General features: G+C 39.8%; 1 protein-coding gene across 3 annotated transcripts in view; it reads left to right on the top strand.

The window, feature by feature from the left end:
• Positions 1–22,138, top strand: part of GRIP1 (glutamate receptor interacting protein 1) — a 454,025-nt gene that overhangs the window by 376,551 nt on the left and 55,336 nt on the right. For all 3 annotated transcript variants that reach the window (XM_068560189.1, XM_068560188.1, XM_068560187.1), the window contains 3 exons: positions 6,088–6,168; positions 17,459–17,528; positions 19,181–19,326. In XM_068560189.1, coding sequence (XP_068416290.1) covers positions 6,088–6,168; positions 17,459–17,528; positions 19,181–19,326 — 297 coding nt within the window. The remainder of the gene's footprint in view (positions 1–6,087; positions 6,169–17,458; positions 17,529–19,180; positions 19,327–22,138) is intronic.

Below are 22,138 nucleotides of genomic sequence, written 5' to 3'. Positions count from 1 at the left end.
TTAGCTCATTTAGTCCTTAAAACAGCAATGGAGAAAGTTGCTATTATTATGTCCCCAGAAAACGGAGATTCACGTTAATAGTAAGGCTGGGATTTTAACACAGGCAGTGCGGCTCCAAAGGCCACACTCTAAGCACTACGCATACTGCCTGTGCTTGAAAGAATCTAGGTTAGAGAGGGATGGAAATCAATAAAGGATCAGCATGAGAGACCAAAAGGAAAGGGAGCAGTTAAGGAACTAGGAGTCTTCAGGAAGGAAAATGGGGGGAGTGAGAGGAAGGGGATAGAAGGCTAACAGCCAGGAGACTGAGGTCAAAGTGGCATATTAGAGTTGAAGATTTCAGAGGTCAAGTAAGGCTCAGGGTAGTGAGCTGCCGAAGTGAAGCGGAGTGGACGCAAGTATCATTCAACCAGAGGTCTGGGAGTGGGGGATGCAGAGTGATGGGAGGAACACCCACATGGTGAAATCTCTCAGGAGGAGGGCAGGACTTGGAATGAGGAGGGAGTATGAACTAGCTGCTCCCGACATGCACAATCCCATCAAAGTCTCTCTGCAGTTGCTGTTCCCTCTGCCTGGGCAGCTCTTCCCCAGCATGTCTGGGTGGTTTGCTCACTTCATTCAGATCTTTGCTCAGATTGCTCAAAGAAGCCTTCCACGACATCTATCACTGTCTGTCCCCTTGCCCAGATTTATAGCTCTTCTTATCCCTTCTTATGCCATGATGTTATGAGGTATATTTATCTGTTTATTGTCTTGTCTTCTCCAGTAGGAAAATCTATGATGTCAGGGACTTTGTGCCTTTTGTTCAAGAATGTACCCCAGCACCCAGAATAGTGCTTGGAATACAGGAGGCTGTCAGCCAATACTTGGTGAATGAATGAATGAAGTACAATTGGCTTGAAGTACAGAATAGCGCTTGGAATACAGGAGGCTCTCAGCCAATACTTGGTGAATGAATGAATGCAGTACAGTTGGCACTCCCAAGGGACTAGGATCAGGGACTTCAATTTGCACCAAGAATTGATTTCATACCCATTGATTCTCTGAGGTTCCTGGTCGCTTGGTGCTGCTTGTTTCTTCACATCTGCTCCCTTTGTCCCTGGACAAGTTTTCTCTGACTTCTGACTGTACATGATCGCCCTATCCTTGCTAACATCCCCAGCCAGGACCAGCCATCTTTAACTTCTAATTCCCAAGAAAAAGCATCTAATTGGCCCAGCTTAGGTGTGGCATCTTCCCGTTCCCGTCAGCTGTGGCCAAGCAGAAGCCAGTAAAAGACCTTAGAAGGATCAGTCAGATGGCACTGAGGGAATACCTTTCAAAGAAGGCTGTCCAGTGGTCCCAGAATGTACTTATAATTGTAGAACATTCATGGCGGGAGGACTATTATAATCCAATACCTTCATTTATTTATGAATGGGAAAACTGAGGTTCAGGTGGGGAAACTCAAGGTCATACAGCAAAGTGAATGGTAGATCCCGGCTCTGTTGACTTGCACCTGTCTTTTCCATATCGTATTACACTCCCTCTTCAAAACGATATTAGGGTTCCCAGCGTGAAACAGCAGGATTTCTGAGCCTCTGCCCTACTGACATTGTTTGTTGAGGGGAGGTGTCTATCCTGTGCACTGTAGGATCTTGAACAGCATCTACTCACTACGTTCCAGTAGTGGAATGGCCAGCACAATTGACCTCCTCCATAGCAGTGTCTACTAAGTATTTACTTGTGCTATACATGCATTTTTATTTTATGTGTATCACTCCTAATTGTCTGGATATGAACCACCGTTCATTTCCAGTTCTTCCTCAGAAATATATTATACCCAGACACTAATTCTCAAACTATTGTATCTTAGAGATTACCTATCTCTATTTTATAAACATTCTAAGTGACACAGACAGTGGTTAAAAAGCTTGACGGTGAGTACACTTTTGCCTAAATCTATCTCTTTTTACATGGGTACCACTGTCCAAATTGTAGTAATGTTAAAGGGATTTTTCTTACGATGAAGTTACTTATAACCCCATCATTCTAATAAACAAAAGTTTATTTTTTTTATATTTCTTTACCAAAGTCCTTTACCATACATATAATTTTGTAAAGCTATAATCATAACATATGCACAGTTTACATTCTGCCTTTTTCAGTACTGTCTTTTAAATACCAGTGCACAATATCATGAATACTTAAAGTTTCTACTTTAATGCTGAAGTTACTTTGTTGGAAAAAATACAGCTTTGTCCTGGCAAGAAGCCTCAGTGAAAAATCCTGTCAAATGATGTTTGCCATCATTACTAGAATCCCCAGTGTTTTTCTCTGTGTGAGTGGGAGTTAAACATTTACATTTGCCCCCTTTATAATTCCTTAATTTTTTCAAATCTCACAAGGGTGTCCAGGTTGATGAATTGTGATGTGGTGGTTATCTTACTGTGCCAACAATGAATGCTTTGGGCAGAAAAAGCAGACCAGTTGGAAAGAAAGAGGCCTTTGTTTACCCAAATGTGTTTTTAATTACAGTATTAACAAAGATAAAGCAAAACCAGGGAAGCACAAAATAATCACATGGGAGTCTAAGAAAATAAATGTTCTGTTTACTTACTCTAAACCTGTTGTTTCTCCAAATATTGGATCTTCTTCCTCTTTATTAGTATTTCCTTAAGAAACCCCAAATTAAATGTGCCTTGGCTTTAACAACCAAGTAATTGTATGGGGGGAAAAATTACCAAATAGAAAATAAATCATGTTGACATTTAAGATTAAAATGAAGCCACAGCTTGATCAAAGAGATTCATATGTTGATATTTATTCATCATTATAAATATTTCAAATCTTATGTAGTCAAAAGTGATCTATTACTGTTTTCCAGGAAGTGATAATGTCTCCTTCAGTGTCGTTAACAATGTTAATCTTGGTCAAGATTCCCTACATTAAAAATATAAAGCAAGGGCTTCCCTGGTGGCACAGTGGTTAAGAATCCGCCTGCCAATGCAGGGGACATGGGTTCGAGCCCTGGTCCAGGAAGATCCCACGTGCCGCAGAGCAACTAAGCCCGTGCACCACAACTACTGAGCCTGCGCTCTAGAGCCCGCGAGCCACAACTACTGAGCTTGTGTGCCACAACTACTGAAGCCTGCGCGCCTAGAGCCTGTGCTCTGCAACAAGAGAAGCCACTGCAATGAGAAGCCCGCGCACCGCAACGAAGAGTAGCCCCGGCTCGCCGCAACTAGAGAAAACCCACACGCAGCAAAGAAGACCCAACGCAGCCAAAAATAACAAATAAATAAATTTATTTTAAATGTAAAGCAGAATGTTGCTATAGTAACTATTTTAGATCTGTGTTTTCCAGGCCCTTATGAATCAAAGACTCACTTGTATAGCATCTTGGGCAAGATGTCATATACATACGTGGATACACATATACATACGTTATGCTCCCCTGCCCTTTCACAGAAAACGTTTTCGTAAAACGGATAACACTGAAACAAACATACATGAAATGAGTTCTCTAAATAGCAAAGCTGTTCCTCTAAAACTTCTAATACATTTACTTATGGACCACTTGGCGTACTTCATCCAAGCAATGGAAAATTTATTCCTGCTACACTCACAAACATTGTATGGGGGCTTGCTGTTTGGCTCCCATCCCGTTTCCTCTACTGGATCAACGTGTTCATTAAGAGATCTTTCAGTTGCAAGCCACAGAAATGCACTCAAGCTAATTTAGACAGAAGAGAGGCATTTCCTGGAAGCACACTGGTGTTTCACAGCCTTTGAGGATGGGGAATAGGCAGCCCCTGGAAGAGCGAGACCCAGGGGCTGTCAAGGCTAACTGGCTCTCTCCAAGACCTCACACTCTCTCCTCGAGTACACTTGTTTCTTTCTGCCTTCTCTCTGCAGCCTGGCTGTTGGTGCATATGGGCCAAACTAGCCTCTTCCAAATACCCTCTCTGCCCCCAGTCTGCATGCTAATTCCAAATTCCTAAACTTTATCTTTTGGTGGTGGGAAGGAGGTAGTAATTAGCCTTCACAAAAATTTGGAAAAGAGATGAAAGGAAGGATTTGAGAGATCTTTTAGAAGTAAATATTTGTGATACTTGGAGCACCTGAAGTAAGGAAGTAAAGCATACCGAGGTGGTTATTACTTAACCTCATTTCTCTTTTTCTGCCCCAATATATTAAAATTAGCCAGTCTTTTTGAAATCTACTGGGGGAAATAACTAATTTTATCTATCTCAAGTTCCGATTGGGAAATGGGAAGGATACAAATTCTTCATGAATAAATAAATAAATATATGTTGTTACTTCCTGGCACATCTTAGTTGAGTCTTAGTTGAGGACAACATCTGTCACACTCAAGGGGCCACACCTGACAGGACAGGAGAATTAAGAAGAGAGGGAGGAAGTGGGAGAAGGCGACAGATTCCCTCACGCCCCAGCGAAGTGAGGAAAGAACTGGGAAGAAGGAAGAGGCCAGAGGGGGCAGACTTGCCTTTACCCAGCAGCCCCGGCTGAAACTTACCAGGGCAGTTTGGGGAACCTTCTTTACAGATGACTTTCTAGAAGCCTGGAGGGCCCAGGAAAATCAAAATTTTGTTGTGTTCTCCAGTTTGTCTATGGCAGTTACTCTGAGTTGGAAGATCAGGTTCTGGTCTTATAAAAGGTTTACTGCCTAAATTCTTCATGGGCAAGTAGAAAAGGCCAGGAAGAGCAGGTTAAGGCAGATCAAGGAAGGAAGTACTCTGTTTCCATGAGGCCACCCCAACTTTCACCTCTGCTTTGCAGAGACTCAAAACGTGTTAAAAATGTGATTAACAAATTGGACCAGGGGCCTGAGGACCTAATAGTTCTGCCCACATCACAGCAGCTGTAGTTAATTCTTTGTGGCGGTTTGGGAGCTAGCTTGGTGCAAAATCAAGCAGAAAAAGTGGTTTCACTCCGCCATCCCACAAGCCTCCCCTTATGCTAATGTTTCCTTTGTTTCTTGCCAACCCTTCCCACCCCTTTCTAAAACCTTCAAGAAAGGATTATAGTCATTAGCTACTTAGTGTGAATAGATGTTATCTCTTCAGAGGATATTTCCATTTTAACCTTGTCTCGAATTGAAGGCCTCCCAGAGTGTTAGAGGAATTTTAAGAATATATTTCAGAATATGTAGCAATTCTTTTCTTTCTCAAATACTAGTCACGCCCTGGTAAAATCACAGTAGATCTATCCAAGGTTGAGAGTCGAGCAGTACGCACCGCTTCCCTCTCTGTTGCTACATTAGCTTACTTCTCTACTGCTTGGCCAACATTTGAGCCCAACTTCGCTCTGTTCCAGTGCCCCCTGCCCTCCTGCTCCTCCCTGAAACCTCCCCATGACCCAGAAACTAGAGGGTCATCCTTGGTGCAGTGGGACCTCCTGGGTCCCTTTGTTCCAACTCTGCTCAGCATTCAGTCTGGTTGGTTGTGGTCAGGACCATTCTGGTTGTGAGATATTTTGAATATCACTCCTGCTTCTACACCTTTAAGTGTACTTTTCCACATTTACCTTACAAATTCAGGCACACCTGTCCTCCTCCAAATCAACAACCATCATAGCTAACTGAAATCGATCTCCCCCAGCTATGAATGAAAAAAAGAAAGCACTGCTGAATAATAAACTCTGCAAAAAATATGGTTGGGGGGAGAAAAGAATATAACTACTTTTGGTTCTTCAACTTTAGTATACCTAAGAATCACCTGGAGAATATGTTTAAGATGCAGATTTCTAGGCCTTGTCTTCAGAGATTCGGATTCCACAGATCTGAGATGATTCAGGAATCTATATTTTTAACTTGCATCCTAGGTAAATTTGATGGAGATGCTGTCTGAATCACACTTTAAAAACATGGAACTCGACTGTTGCTGTGAATTATGCACTGTTGCCTGTGGGTAGGATGTCTGTTCTTCACAAGGAGCTTAGTTTATCAGGATTTTATGTCAATTCCTACAGCTTTAACTACAGATGATGATGATGATACAAGTATTCCTGATGCATTTTCATTGACTGGTGCTCCAATCTTCCTAGTCTTCTATAAACACATTCTTTTTTGTTTTTAAATTACAGAGTCTGTCATCCCGAGTAGTGGAACATTTCATGTAAAGCTCCCTAAGAAACACAGTGTGGAACTTGGAATAACCATAAGTTGTAAGTACAAGTGATATCTTTTAAAATGCAGAGTTTTAGGAAGACATTAGAAAAGTGTATTCTCAAATGGTTTACAGGTGTGGCAAATGTTTTAAGTTTCATTGCCAGGTTTCTACCTAATGGTACAAAAATGTGGAGCCGGTCACCCTCCAGTGCTTAATAGCTGTGTGAACGGGGAAGTTACTGTAACTCTCTTCAGTCTCAGGTTTCTTCACCTATAAAATGGAAATAAGGATATCTGCAAAATATCCTCATTTTGTAGGTTATTCAAAGTATTAAATAAAATAACATATTTATATACCTAGTATAGTCCCTGGCAAATAATGAGTAAGTACTCAATAAATATGTCCCACATATCCCACATGAATAATTAGATGGCATATGAAGGCATAGAGGTTCTCTACATTTTAACATACTGTAGATTAAGTTTTCACAATAATCTATTGAGACTATCTTCCCATCTGTCCACTGTGCATCTGTAATTCATTTTGCAAGAATGAAATAATGTCTTTTTCTTTAGTAACTTCCTGAATTCCTCCATGGTACAAGGTGCCTGGGTAACCAAGCCAAAAAGAAAAGGAGGACATATAAATGTGTTGAATTCCCTCTTTTCCTCAGGCTCTAGATTTATAACTGCTTTGGTAAAACAACTTTGAAAATTTGAGCCCCAGTGGAAATTTATAGAATGGAAATTGAGGTCTCTGTGCTTTTAATATCCATCAACTAAGTTCATCCATAAATGCTCCAAGAAAATGAAGCAAATGATTAATGCATGAAGACCAAAGGAGACCTAGAAGCAACATCTGTGACCAAGGTGTGGTCCCTTCCAGAGAGTGATGAGGCTGCAGAAAGGTGCCTCACTACACTCTGTCGGACAGCAGTTACGTCAGTGGCTAAGGCAAAAACAAAGAGTTCTCAAGTGGGTGTATGAAATGGAAGCTGTCCAATTCAACTTTGACCATATACATTTAACACCGAGAATGAAGTTTTATTAATAACCAATAAATCACATATATCTAATGCAACACCAAAAATAGTGGTACTACAATATGGAATCAATGTTAAGAACAAGAAGCCATATGTATGAGAGCCTGTATCTCCCCCAACCCCCAGTACTGGGAGAAAAGTAGGACTGATGGATCTGACGTTCCTCTGTAGAGTCAGTAGAAGATGAAATGGGACTTTGGAGACTCCAGACCTATTCTAGTTGCTACTACAGTCATTTACGCCTTTAACTGGGTTGCTGCCCCTTTCGGTCTGTTCATTACGAAGCAAAGATGGTATGCCACTGTTCTGTCACCAGCTGTGCTTGCTGAGATTAAGGGAGAGCTCATCAGAACTTACTATTCTAAAAGTATTTGGGGCTCCACGTGGCTTCTGCAACCCCCATGTAACTTTAACCCTGCTCTCATTTATTCCTGTCTATTCCATTCCATACATTTATTCCATCAGAATTGGCCGTGAACGTGGTACCTCTTGGAGTTGCGCAGTGTAGAGCCTGCTGGCTGCACGCAGAGACCCTGCTTCCACCCCATTCTTTCTTCCTCCTGCCTCCATTCAGTAAAGACACTCTGAGTGCCACGGCCCAATACTAAGTTTTGAGTCCTTAGAAATGCTTACTACTGGTGCATCTACAGAAGACACCTATTCCTCAGAAGCTCCTCTTACCACACAGTTTGCCACACTGTAATTTTACTCTCAAATTTTACTTAAGAGGATGGTCTTTTTTAATGCAATTAGATTTATTCTTTTTTATTTGAAAAGCAGTTTTATTTATTTTATTTTCCATTATGGTTTATCACAGGATATTGAATATAGTTCCCTGTGCTATACAGTAGGACCTTGTTGTTTATCCGTTCTATATATAATACTTTGCATCTGCTAATCCCAAACTCCCAATCTTTCCCTTTCCCATCCCCCTCCCCCTTGGCAACCACAGGTCTGTTCTCTATGTCTGTGAGTCTCTTTCTGTTTCATAGATAAGTTCATTTGTGTCATATTTTAGATTCCACATATAAGTGATATCATATGGTATTTGTCTTTCTCTTTCTGACTTACTGCACTTAGTATGATAATCTCTAGGTCCATCCATGTACATAGCTACAAATGGCATTATTTCATTCTTTTTTATGGCTGAGTAGTATTCCATTGTGTATATATATATCCCATATCTTCTTTATCCATTCATCTGTCCATGGACATTTAGGTTGTTTCCACATCTTGGTTATTGTAAATAGTGCTGCTATGAACCTAGGGGTGCATGGATCTTTTTGAATTACAGCTTTGTCCAGATATATGCTCAGGAGTGGGATTGCAGGATCATATGGCAAATCGCAATAGATTTATTCTTAAAAATTAATATACATAAAAATGTAATTTAACTATAAAGGAGAGTATCCCTTTAAAAACGAATCCTGTGATAGATTCCTTTTTCAAAGTCAGTATTTATATGTTCAGTTTGTTTCAAGTGTGGCCATGTACACACAACTGCAAAACATTTTCTTCACATAAAGAATCATGTAAAATTATGCTTTATGATGATGTTACATATGTACTAAAACTGATTTTAAGACCAATCATGGAAACTATCCCAAAACCCCACAAAACTGCTTGAATTTTAGCCAGCTGTAGGCTAAAGCTATTCGTGGAAGCTAAAAGTTTTGTGCCATTCCTGGATGGAGAAATGATACGTAAGCTCATCAGACATGCCTGTCAGTCCTTCTAGAGCTCCAGCTCCATTTACACAACTAATCATCACCATCCTGAGTTTGTGTCTCCTCGTGGAAAATACTCATATTTTGCCAGTTGAGAAAGCAGAATTTGCTAAAGAAAAAAAAAAAAAAAGAATCCATTTTCATTGTTACGAAATAGTAAATTCCTGAGGTCTAGCACAGTTCCTGGCACATACAAGATGCTTGTTTAATCCCTGTCTTCGTTGAAGGAGTAGATGAGGAGTTTGTAAACAATGTTCTTCTAACCAGTGCGCCCCCCAGGAAGTGAGCCTCTGAGGGCGATTAAGAACATAGATGTTTGTGCAAAGTCTGTTGCATGAACTGAAGAAGCATGAACTTGGAAAATGATGAAGAGCAAGGACTCAGAGCCCAGACTGCCCCACTTCCCAACTCTCTTGACCTCTCTGTACTGAGTTTCCTGGTCTATAAAATGGTGTGCTCATTACCTTCTTTGTAGCATTGTTGAGAAAATTAAATGAGTTAGTGTATGTAAGGTGCCCAGAGCACATTGTGAACCGTAATGAATGTTAATTATTATAATGATCGATATTTATTTTCCACATAGAGCCTCATGAAATATTTTAAGCAAGGCTCTACCCCACAAAATTTAGTGCCAATCGTAATTATCCTACCTAAGTAGGAAATCAAAGGACCCTCTTCTCACTCATACACACACAGGTACTGTTAGGGAAACTGAGGCACTACAGGGGTTTATGAATGTTTCTCACTATCTTTATACAAAGTCCTCTTTCTGTGTCTTCATCTTGTGAAAGCTCTGAGTAGTGAGAAATAGGCCTCCATCTCGGGGAGCGTACCATCAGAGCCTTCACACTTGGCTTAAGGCTCACTCTTCATACCTAATTGACTGAGAAATGAGTCCCTCTGACTTTGGATGTGGTGAGCAGTTTTAGACTAATTTTCTTAAGTTCCTGATGAGACATTAGCATCAGGCATTACTTTTATAGATTTTATTGCTATGATATGGAGTAATTTATTATAGCAAATAAAGTAGAACAGCCTGGCAGAAGGATGCAGTTTGGGACAAGAAGCAGCGTCCTGAAGCTCTGACACCTCAGCCAATCAGAAACCAGAGCCCATACCCTCCAATGCAGCTCACCTGCCTTTCAAGTCAGAGAACTGTGGTTGTCTCTGCCATGTGTAGTTGTCAGTAAAGACCTTTCGGTATCGATGTTTTCTTTTGAGGTTTTATTACAAGGGAGTTTTATCTACTTTGTACCGTGCATGGCACTAAGCAGTTTATATGTGTTTTCTCATTTAATCCTGAAAGTGGCCCTATAACATCTCTGCCCATTTTACACAGCTGGATAAGCTGCCCAAAGACCCAGAGCTAATAAAAGGCCAAACAGGGATTCACACGCTTTCTGTCTGACAACACTGGCTGTGTTAATGTTAACACTCATCCCTCTCACCATCTGATTGATGAATCTTCCCAGATCCTATACTAGAAAAGCAAAAGACAGCATTTTGTGAATGCAGTTAATTTGTTGGCTTTCCATTTTAGTTGTGACTGAATTGTCTGCAGGAACAAAGCCTTGCTTTATTTTTTGTAAAATCATAAAGCAGCCTTTATAACAAGAACAAGTCTGTCATTTTCGCCTTAAGTCTTAAATGTATTTAGAAGAGAAAGGTTCATGGTTTTTTGCCAACTTTGCAATAAAAACTCTACTCACTGGTCCATTTCAAATCAAATAACCAGTTTTACTTGCCAGGTAATATATATATATGTGTGTGTGTGTGTGTGTGTGTGTGTGTGTGTGTGTGTGTGTGTGTGTGTATATATATATATATATATATATATATATGCACATATTTATATGGTTACAATGAAAGTAAAATTGAATGATTGTGTGAGTGAGTGAGTGTGTGTGTGTGTGTGTGTGTGTGCGCTTCTCCAGTGTAGTTTGGACAGTTTATCAGGCCCTTTGAGCAAAGTACCTTGACCAGCAGAGTAAGTTCCATGAATGGCTAGACATTATAGAATGTTCTTGGAATGATTCACATTTAATTAGCTTCACACTGCAGAAGATTTCACCTGTCTTCAGATACAGAAAAAGTGTTTTAAACAAAAGATAGGGACTGTCATTTTCTACCTCTTCCAACAACTGTTTGAGAAGAAAAGAATCCAAATTCACTGTGAGAACCAGTTTCTGACAGTGACAGACGACCAGTGATTTTAAAGCTTCATGAGTCAAAAGATGCTAGCTTGAAAACACGCATTTAGCCCTGCTCCTACCCCAAACCCCCATCTTAAAATGACAGTATAAGATTTTTCAGGAGGCAGAAACTCATAAGGAGAAGAAGAAAAGAAAAACAGATAACAGCAACCAAATTTGGAAGTGGCAAAGAAGATGGAGAAAGATTAATTTAAAGAAGCAGAAAGGAAAGCTGACAGTGACCCTGATTTGCATCCTAAACTCCCAGCAAGTCAGAGAGGTGGAATCAGGAACTTCTGGAAGCAAGAGTGATGGGAGAGTAGGAAGACAGGGGGATTGGTTGAAAGTCTGTTAAGAATGAATGAGTCCCTCAGATGCCTTCCCCAACTCAGAACCGCCAAGCACCCCTCCCCTTCCTGGCAGAGCCTAGTTTTATCCTCTGGAAAACGTGAAAGGGAGGGTCTCTGGATTGGGAGGGCACAGCTGAGTGTACCAGTCCAGCTCTGAAAGCAGAGATTCAGTGAAACACTGAATGAGGAGGCTGCTGGTCTTCTCACAGAAGCTCCAAGAAGCCAGGTATCCAGGCTTAATCCCCTCCGAGCTGGAGGAAGAATCAGTGCCATCTGACCCAAAGAAGCAGTCTGGCCTGAACTATACAGTGACGACCGTAATCCAGGAGCCCCACTCAGGGCACCAAGCTTTCAAACAGCTTCTTTGCAGAGCCATCTGTGATGTGAACAGACAGCTAAGGAGAACACAGGCACTTGGAGGAAAGAATCTAAGATGCAAGACTATCACCAAAAACAGAGAAGAAAAACAGAAACAGCACATGCAGGAAGAAGAAAACTTTAAAAAGAAAAAAAAAAAAGTGATCATTAACATCATTTGTACCCCTGGGTGGGAGGCCCTGAATACTATTACACAGTAGCCTCCAGAGGGGAACAAAGAGCTCTTGAAAAGTAAAAATATGGCAGAAATGAAGGCGCTCAACAGAAATACTGGAAAAAATGTTGAGGAAGATTTCTAGAAATTAGAACAAAACAACAAATAAATAAATGAAGAATCTAGACTAAATAGGAAAATTATACAAGATGAGTCCAAATAACACAATATCCAAATAATAGACGTTACAAAAACAAAGAGGAGAGAAAAGCATCAAGGATATATTTTCATAAATTTCCTAGAATTGATGGATATAAGTTTCCAGATGTATGGGTCCATGAGCTATGGATGAAAACAGACCCACACCAAGGCATGTCATCATGAGATTTGAAAACTGGGAGAAAAAGACAATCCTACAGGCTTCCAGTGGGGGTGGGCAGTTTTCACACAGTGTATCAGAGTACAAATAATAACCGAGTAATCAGAATGGCATCAGGCTTCTCAACAAATAGCAGTTCTGGAATCTAGAAACCAATGGAAGAGTGCCTTCAAAATTCTGAGGGAAAAGAAATTTCCAGCCTAGAATTCTCCATCTAGCGAAGGTGGAAGTAAAGAAAAGACAACTATGCAAGAATTCAAAATACTCTCCTCCCATGCACTCTTCCTCAGGAAGCTATCAGAGAACGTGTACCAACCACCAAAAGAGAGTAAAGCCAGAAAGAGGGAGAATTGGATTCAGGATGCAAGGGCTCCAAGGATGCAAGAGAGAGTGTTAAAAGGTAAACCGAGGCGTATTAAACAATCTAAGAGTTTATTTGAGCAAAAAAATTGATTCAAATCTGGCAGCACCAAACCAGAAGTAGTTAGGAATGCTCCCCCAACAGGAGTCTGGGGAAAGACAGATATAGGAAGAGCAGAGGCAAAGAAAGGAAATTATTTAACTGGCTGTAGCTTAAAGCCTAGTTGGCTGTTTGTGACTGGTTGTCCTTAGTATTTTGATTTCATAACCTTGTAAAAGCTTAGATTTTGGTTGGCTTCCTTGGGCTACCACAGCATTAGAGCCACCTCAGTCTAATGGCCTCCTTCTTTAATTAATTTAACAGGAATGAAAAGAAACTCTGGGTTCCCAGGGTCTGTGGGAAGGAAGTTCCCAAGGTCTGTGTAGTAACCCTAGAAAGCAAACATTCCAGATGGGTTGGAAACCTCTAATAGAATTCTTGATATGATATAACATGTTGAGAGATTACAAATCTGAGGAGTTGAATTCATGGTGAACACAAGAAAATTAAGGCAACAAAGACATCAAGACAACAGAAAATATATCCTGTAGAAAAGGCAGGTAATCATGCCATGCGACGTGACTTGTCTTCTAATACCGTTTGCAGTCATACTAAAGTAAATGCTAAGTATCGATTTTACAAAAAATGACAAAACTGTATTGGAAGAATGTGGAGACAAGAACTGTGTCTGAATATGGTGGTGATGTAGAGGTGGAAGAGAACTGACTTGTCATCTTTCATAATAGAAAGAGGCAGCATGCGAGATTTTTTTTTTTTTTTTTTAGTTGCGGCATGCAAACTCTTAGTTGCGGCATGTGGGATCTAGTTCCCTGACCAGGGATCGAACCCGGGCCCCGTGCACTGGGAGTGTGGAGTCTTAGCCACTGGACCACCAGGGAAGTCCCCCCTGTCTCCCCTTTTTATCCAGCTTTTCTCCAGGATTTCATGGCCAGTGCCCAGAGCAGACGTGCCTAGCTCATAGTTGGTGTTCAATGAATATGTGTTCGATGGCTGACTCTGTGAACTTCAATTCAATGGATTTCACAGAATGGTTCAATGGAGAACTCCAAGCAAATTCAAAGCACTGAGTGAGTGCTAATGTATTCTCGCTCAAAGGGTCACAAAGCCCTCAGAGGTGAGGCAAGTCAGGAAGTGAGATCCTTCCAATGAGGACAGTGGCAAATTAGAGACGGAAGGCTCCATCTGAAGGAGAGAGTGGGAAAGTGAGTCCATTGTTGCTGGATAATCATCATAATAAACACTTATGTAGTGTATTGTATGCGCACTGCTCCAGTCACTTTACATAGAAAAACGCAATCCTTACAACAAAAACTGTATGAGATCAGCACTGTTGTTCTTTATCACCATTTCACAGACCAGGAAACTAAGTTGTCTGAACACTGTGTGCTCAGGCATCACGGCTTATATGTGGAAGAGGCAGGATTTTGAACCCAAGCATTCTGGCTGCCAAATCTTGCCTCTTCATCACTATACCATATTGCCTCTCTAATTTTTTAAAAGAAGCTGTACATCTGTATGGAATCTACTACTTTTTAAATGTTGGCAACTAATTTTTTAAAACACTACAAGTCAAGCAAAGCATGCTTGGTTTGTACCTTCCTCAGAGAAGAATCAAAACATGTTGCTAACCTAAGTGTCCATCGACAAATGACTGGATAAAGAAGATGTGGCACATATATACAATGGAATATTACTTAGCCATAGAAAGAAACGAAATTGAGTTATTTGTAGTGAGGTGGATGGACCTAGAGTCTGTCATACAGAGTGAAGTAAGTCAGAAAGAGAAAAATAAATACCGTATGCCAACACATATATATGGAATCTAAAAAAAATAAAAATAAATGGTTCTCAAGAGCCTAGGGGCAGGACAGGAATAAAGACGTGAACGTAGAGAATGGACTTGAGGACACGGGGAGGGGGAAGGGTAAGCTGGGACGAAGTGAGAGAGTGGCATGGACATATATACACTACCAAATGTAAAACAGATAGCTAGTGGGAAGCAGCTGCATAGCACAGGGAAATCAGCTCAGTGCTTTGTGACCACCTAGAGGGGTGGGATAGGGAGGGTGGGAGGGAGACGCAAGAGGGAGGAGATATGGGGATATATGTATATGTATAGCTGATTCACTTTGTTATAAAGCAGAAACTAACACACCATTGTAAAGCAATTATACTCCAATAAATATGTTAATAAATAAATAAATAAATAATATAGGCTCAAAAAAAAAAAAACATGGTGCTAGGTCTATTCACAATAGCCAAGACGTGGAAACAATCTAAATGTCCATCGACAAATGAATGAATAAAGAAGATGTGGTACATATATACAATGAAATACTATTCGGCCATAAAAAAGAATGAAATAATGCCATTTGCAGCAACATGGATGGACCTAGAGATTATCATACTAAATGAAGTAAGTCAGAAAGAGAAAGACAAATAACATATAATATCACTTATGTGTGGAATCTAAAATATGACACAAATGCACTTATTTATGAAACAGAAACAGACTCACAGATATAGAGAACAGACTTGTAGTTGTCAAGGGGAAGGGGAGTGGGGGAGGGATGGATTGGGAAGTTGGGGTCCTACTGTATACCACAGAGAACTATATTCAATATCCTATGGTAATCCATAATGGAAAAGAATATAAAGAAAGAATGTATATATATGTATAACTGAGTCACTTTGCTGTACAGCAGAAATTAACATAACATTGTAAATCAACTATACTTCAATAAAAAAATTTTTTTAAAGAAATATAAAATAAAACATGGTGCCAGGGTGTGCAAACCATGACTGAGCCCTCAAAGCCCCAAAGGCGTGGCCACATGTAATGTGCCTGGTAAGCATGGTAATGATAGTGTCAGGAGCTCATGCAGATTTGGAGCCACTTCTGGGCTCAACTTCATCACTCCAATGGGCATCCACCCTGATGAACCTTTCAAACCTCAAGTATGGACTTGATTAAAGGAGAAAGAGAAGAATGTAGGAAACATGAAATGGGCACCATACATGTCTGTAGACCATTAGAAGTTTCACACCTCTCTGCAAAGCTGTGTGGGTTTGTCCAGAGGTCACAGTGTTATTTTCCTCTGTTAGAAGGATGACAGAGATGGGTTTGATGTATTTCGTTGCCTATACTATTTTGTTTTAGTCCATTTCAATGGAAAATGAATTTTTTTAAAAGCCAAGGGAAACGTTGAGTGCTCTGTGATGGTTACTAAAGCTTGGAAAAATATTGTGTAAAGTTATTGGCAGATGCTAGGAAAGTTGTATTTGCTGGTCATAACAAAGTTTTTGTTTTTGTGCCCTGTGCCCAGAACAATTTGCTGTTCTGCAATGTAATATGAGTAAAACCGCTGGATGTTTATATTTCTCTAGTGGAATTATATCAAATCATTGAGTGGAGGTTTAAATTATGAATTAATTATAGTGAACAGAATGTCTTGCATTCTTTGCTAGAAGCTAAGAATAATGATTGGATGAAGTCCCATTAACATTTACTGTGGACTGACTCAGACAGTGGGTAAGGTATTGGTATATGTGTTTGCTTTTTCTTTCAACGATGTGTTGCGATATTAAACCATCTGTTCTTGTGCATAAACATTTTCCTGGGATTCAAATGGGATTATGGGATATGATATGGTTCTATGATTATTATGGGGTGATCAGACTGTTTATAATAAAATCTTACATTAGGCGCCTTTTAATGATCCTTAAAAAGAAATCACTCCAGGCTTCAGGTTGGTAAAACATCTGCTCTTGGAGGCAAATTGTTGTTTATAAATGTTGGTATGTTCATTTTAATTATCGAACTCCTAAATTAAATGTAAACTTTCTAGGTCAAGGTGATATTTTTGTACTTAAATATGAACTATAGTTCATTTTGAGGATTAAGTCTAAGTAGACTCATTCGTAATGGCTTTTCATTATTATTATTTCATTATCACCAAAGGGAAATATTCCTAAGAAAAGTTATAAAGCCCAAAACTGACCACTGTGCAGGATAATAGATTTATCTATAAACTCAATAAAAGTTACATGTACATGTTTAAATATGAATATATATATAAATATAAATAAATAGCATCAGTCAGATTTCTGAAGATTTCAGAGCATTCTAGGTATGAATTTGTGACCAAAATTTTAATATTTGCAGTCTATCTAGCAAAAGATATCCTTCTGGGGAAAAAAAAAAATTTACATTAGTGATTCTCATCCACTTTCCCACCCAGTACACTTGAGTAATATGGCAGGATCCCATGAAGAGTGGTGTCTTCTCACTGGTAAGGAGTGAAAGAATGGGTAGGAGAAGGGATCACATGTAAGTACCACCAAGGGGAGCCCCTAATTGCTTTTAATACACTTTTCTGTTGGACTCTTCACTCTTCACCTCCCTCTCTTGAGAATCACAGATTGAAATAGATTTAATCCAGATGGGCAGCTTTTCAATTGCTTTCTCCAATTGCAGATTTAAAATAACTTTGCTTTAGTTTTCAAGTTTATGAGTACTTTAACACAAACATATTTTTATATCAAGAAGGGGTAATATGCGCATTTTTAAATTCATTTGCTGATTCTCTTTGCTTTGCATACAAACTGTACTTGCCTTAATGGTTGCTATACAGTGAGACCTGTACAGTAGTGGGTGAATCGTGGATATAAAGATGTGACTATTCTATCTTCATTATTACAGCACCATCCAGTAGAAAACCAGGAGACCCCCTGGTCATATCAGATATCAAGAAAGGCAGTGTGGCACACAGGTAAGAAAGATGGATTTACTGATTCATCCCAAGGTATTTCTTAATTACAGCAGAAATGACCTCTTCCACACCCAAGACAACCTTGCTAATAGGTCATGGTATTCTCAGTATTTTCCAGGCAGCCACAATTAATCGATTATATTTGACATCCCTAATGTCAATGGCTATGTAGAGCTCTCCCCCGGTGTCAGTTTATTTCGGCACCCAGTGCAGACAACAATCACATGAAAATGTTTTTTAGGGTCATTCATGAGTCCAACATAGCCTCTTCTTCACTGATCATCTTCCATCCTTCATTTTTCCCGCTAAAAAACTGAAAGTGGCCCCAATGATGAGAGTCACCCCACATGGAGATAATAGCTTAGGGGAGAGTCTTGCTAGATGCCAGAATGTCCTCCCTAGTCAAGCCAGGTCCTTGAGCCTTAAACAGTGTTTATGTATCCTATTTGGTTCATAGACCACAAAAATCAGGGAGCCTCAAACTTTCAATTTCACAGATCAAAAATATTTTTAAGTGATTAGGAATATTGACGTAAGACTGTTAACTTTCTTTTTATTTTCCAGTTAAGGACTTAAAAAATCCCATCCGTTATCACAGTCATGTCATTAAAGAAATATTTTAACACTCAAAAGGTAGGAAAGACATTGTATGAACTTAGATATATAGGTATAGGCTCAGATACTGTGACAAGGAGACATAAACGGAGTGGATCCAACAAGACAGAAGTTTGTCTCTCATACAGCAGTTGGGAGGTAGACAGGCAACACAGGGCTGGAGAAGCAGCTCTGCCGTCCTCTCCAGTTTCTCCAGTCATTGTGATTTTCCAGCCATAGAAGGGAGGTGGGGTGATGCAGAGAGAGTCTGGGGTGTGTATCTTTAGGGGATGACCCAGAAGAAGGAAGGGAGAATGGATTCTGGGAAGCAATTAGCAATCTCGGTCACAGACATAATGCATAAAGGATGGTTCTTACCAAAACATAACCTTCCTTATAGATATGTGTGCATATACATACAGAAGCACCTGCAAGCACATATACCTTCTCATTGTTTTTCTCATTTCATCATGGACCTTTAAAAACTTTCAAGACCTGAATACAACCAGTATTAGACTCTCAATGGCCACCTTCCAGATAGGTAGCATCCAATTCACCTTTTCTCCCTACTGCAGCAATAGTGGGTTCCCCAGTGCAGGTGGAAGTAGCAGAGACACCAGGACTCAGACCTCCCCTAAGTCCATCCCACCTTGACTCGCCTCACTCCCTGTATCCTCTCCGAGTATCTGGACTGCCAAGGACCAAAAGTGGTGCAACAATCTGGAGAAGCATAAGGACACCCGGGCTGTGTAAACCTGGGCCCATTACCCCGCTTCCTGGAAACCTTAGAATTCCTGAGCGATGCTTATATAGTTGTCCTGGTCTAATTGAAGAAAGCAGAAGAAAAATGTTTTTTAGTACTCTGCAATTTAATGTCACGGCAGCCATCCAAATTAAGACTGGAAAAAGGGGATTTGTCAATAAAATGCAATTTTAAAAGTTGAAGAATCTTATTTCTTCTAAAGACTACCATAATGCTGCTTTGTGCTAAATGCCTCTTAAATGGCCTGGTTAAGTGCTCATCATTAATCATGCATTTGCTATGCCTTTACTATCAGAACGGGAACCCTGGAACTTGGGGATAAATTACTTGCCATAGATAACATCAGACTGGACAACTGTTCCATGGAAGATGCAGTTCAGATCCTCCAGCAGTGTGAAGACTTGGTGAAGCTGAAAATCCGCAAAGATGAAGATAATTCAGGTATTGATAACCTCCTTAGTTAAGACTGATTTCTCTAACTGCCCGTCTGTCACCAAAGATATTAGATCTTGGTGTTTTACATACAACAGCTGGCTAGTGACATTGCAGCAGTGTTTTTTGTAGTTAAGAGGGTCTTTAAATTGGGCGTTGAGAGTGTAGTATGAATTTTAAATAATGATGCTTTTAGATGATATAATTAAGATATTTTCATTATATAAACATTATAGCTATATTAAAATAACTTTAAAGATGAAAACTAGGGACTTCCCTGGTGGCACAGTGGTTAAGAATCCGCCTGCCAATGCAGGGGACACGGGTTCAAGCCCTGGTCCAGGAAGATCCCATATGCCGCGGAGCAACTAAGCCCGTGTGCCACAACTACTGAGCCTGCGTGCCACAACTACTGCAGCCCATGTGCCTGGAGCCTGTGCTCCAGAACAAAGAGAAGCCACCGCAATGAGAAGCCCGCACACCACAACAAAGCGTAGCCCCCACTCGTTGCAACTAGAGAAAGCTCGTGCAGAGCAACGAAGACCCAACGCAGCCAAATAAATAAATAAAAGATGAAAACTAAATCATCACCTGATACCACCCTAATACAATAGAACTGGTCATTTACTAGTTGATATTATATTATGTAATTATAACCACAGTACGTGTTCTCTTTTTTCCTTAGCTTTATAAACATGTTACCATTTTACAAAGCCTTAATAGCTATCATTTTAATTTACTGCCCGTAATTTATTTACCATTCTTTCCTTCTTACTTAGATTGCTCCCAGTTGTTTTATTACTGTAGGTGGCACAGTAACAGATATTTTTATGCGTAGATATCTTTATTCAACTTTTCTTCTTTTGAATTATTTCCTTAGGAAATATTTCTAAAAGTAGGGTGACTGAGTCAAAATAAAAAGGGAATTTTTATGATTTCTGATGAGTCTTGTACCATGTTGCTTTCTAAAAGGGCTGTATCCATTGTTAGTGCTTCCAGTAATGTGCGAATACAGGAGAGCGGTGCTTCTCAAACTTGAGAAGCCGTCAGAATCACCTGAAGAGCTCCTTAAAACACAGTTCCTGAGCGCTCACCCCAGGTGGGGCCTGAGACTGTCATTTCTAGCAAACTTCATCGTGATGCTGGGCCAAGACCCAGCAATCTGAGTAGCCCCGCAGCAGACACCCTTTTATCTGATTTTGATAAGAACCCAAGCTAATTGAAAAAAGTTCATGAACTGAAAGAGTAAACTAATGTGGGGATTTATAGAAAGTGACATATATCTATAACATAAACATTTAATTTAAAAATTTACCAATCTTATGGATGAAGCCAACACTTTCTGCTGATTGTAATTACAAGTCTTTTGACTTGTTTGCCTAAGTCATACCCATAATATACAGTTTATGATTTCCAGGTTTGGTTTTTGTGTGTTGTTTTGCTTTAATGCAGTGAGAATTTAAAGAATTTAAAGCAATCTGAATGCTTACTCCATCTAGATTTTTATTTCCCCAACGTTTTCAAGTTTTTCCTCTATGTAATTAACTGTTGATTTTTGCCTAATAATGCCCCTTATTGAATCTTTCCAAAGCATTTGATTTTTTCATAGATCCAATAAACTCATATTTCATGCGTTATGTAAGATATATTAAATTATTAGTTACAATAACAAGTAAAACTGGCATAAACAGGATTGGGAATAATCATAATTGACTCTAAACTTTTAAGCTTTTGACTCAATTGGTAGCAGGAACAGAGGTACACGGGGTACTACAGAGGGAAACCTATTATTCTGGAACATTCAGTGGCATTGGTCAGTATATTTTACAAAGAGGATGGAGAGTCACAATTAATCCAGTAAATTGGTTAAAGGGAGATTGGTTAAGAGAGTTTCTACTGAATACAGTTTCATCCCAACCAATAATGAGCAGTTGTCAATGTCCTGGAATCTCCTGGGATCTAATCCTCTAGATCCAGAGTTCGTGGTCATGTCACGCCTTGTGTTTATGATTCCTATTCAAAGTCAGAACAAGTTGGTAGTTACATCCATCAGTACAGCTGGTAAAGATGATTACATCCAAGTATATTTTATAATGAATGTTTGAAAATATGCATAGATTTCTACTAGTTATTTCCCAAGCAACTGATTTTCCACACCAACATTTGCATTTCTCTCCTAACAAGCATGCCTCAATGGCATTTTCTTTGGGGGATTTATTTAAAAAGAAGGATAAAGCCTCCAGCAGCAGACTGGGTTCTGTCCTAGTGAAGAGGCAAAGCCCTGTGGAGAAACCCATTTTGCATGATTTGCCAAGCTAAGCAGATCTCAGCTACCTTCCTTGCAGAGTGGAGGAGCCAAGCCAGAGATGAATATGTATGGTGCTTGTGATTGGCGATGTTCCCAATGCCAAAGCCAGGCTGTGCAGACACGCTGGGAGGAGTTTCAGAAACAACAACTGAGCACTTGGAGAGCCAGATCTTACTTTCAGTTGCTTCTTTCCTTTGGCTCATTCTTCCCCTTTAGACCCTTCCCCCTACAATCCCTATGCCTAAGACTATGGTAATGATCATGCTTGTTAGGTTTTTTTTTTTTCCTAATTTTAAGAGGTCCAATTTTTAAAATCCTAAATCCTTCCATTGAAAACCATGCACCTACCCAAAATAAGACTGTAAATATAGGTGCAGGAGACATATTTACCCAAACCAGATTTTCTCAAGTTGTCATACTAAAATATACACCCACTTAGCTACACATTTTTATAACAGACCATTATTTGAAAATTATCATCTGATCATCGATTTGGAAGAATTTGAGTGTTTC

The sequence above is a fragment of the Eschrichtius robustus genome, chromosome 13, assembly GCF_028021215.1.
Source record: "Eschrichtius robustus isolate mEscRob2 chromosome 13, mEscRob2.pri, whole genome shotgun sequence".
Lineage (NCBI taxonomy): Eukaryota > Metazoa > Chordata > Mammalia > Artiodactyla > Eschrichtiidae > Eschrichtius > Eschrichtius robustus.
This window is presented reverse-complemented; position numbering and strand designations above follow the sequence as displayed.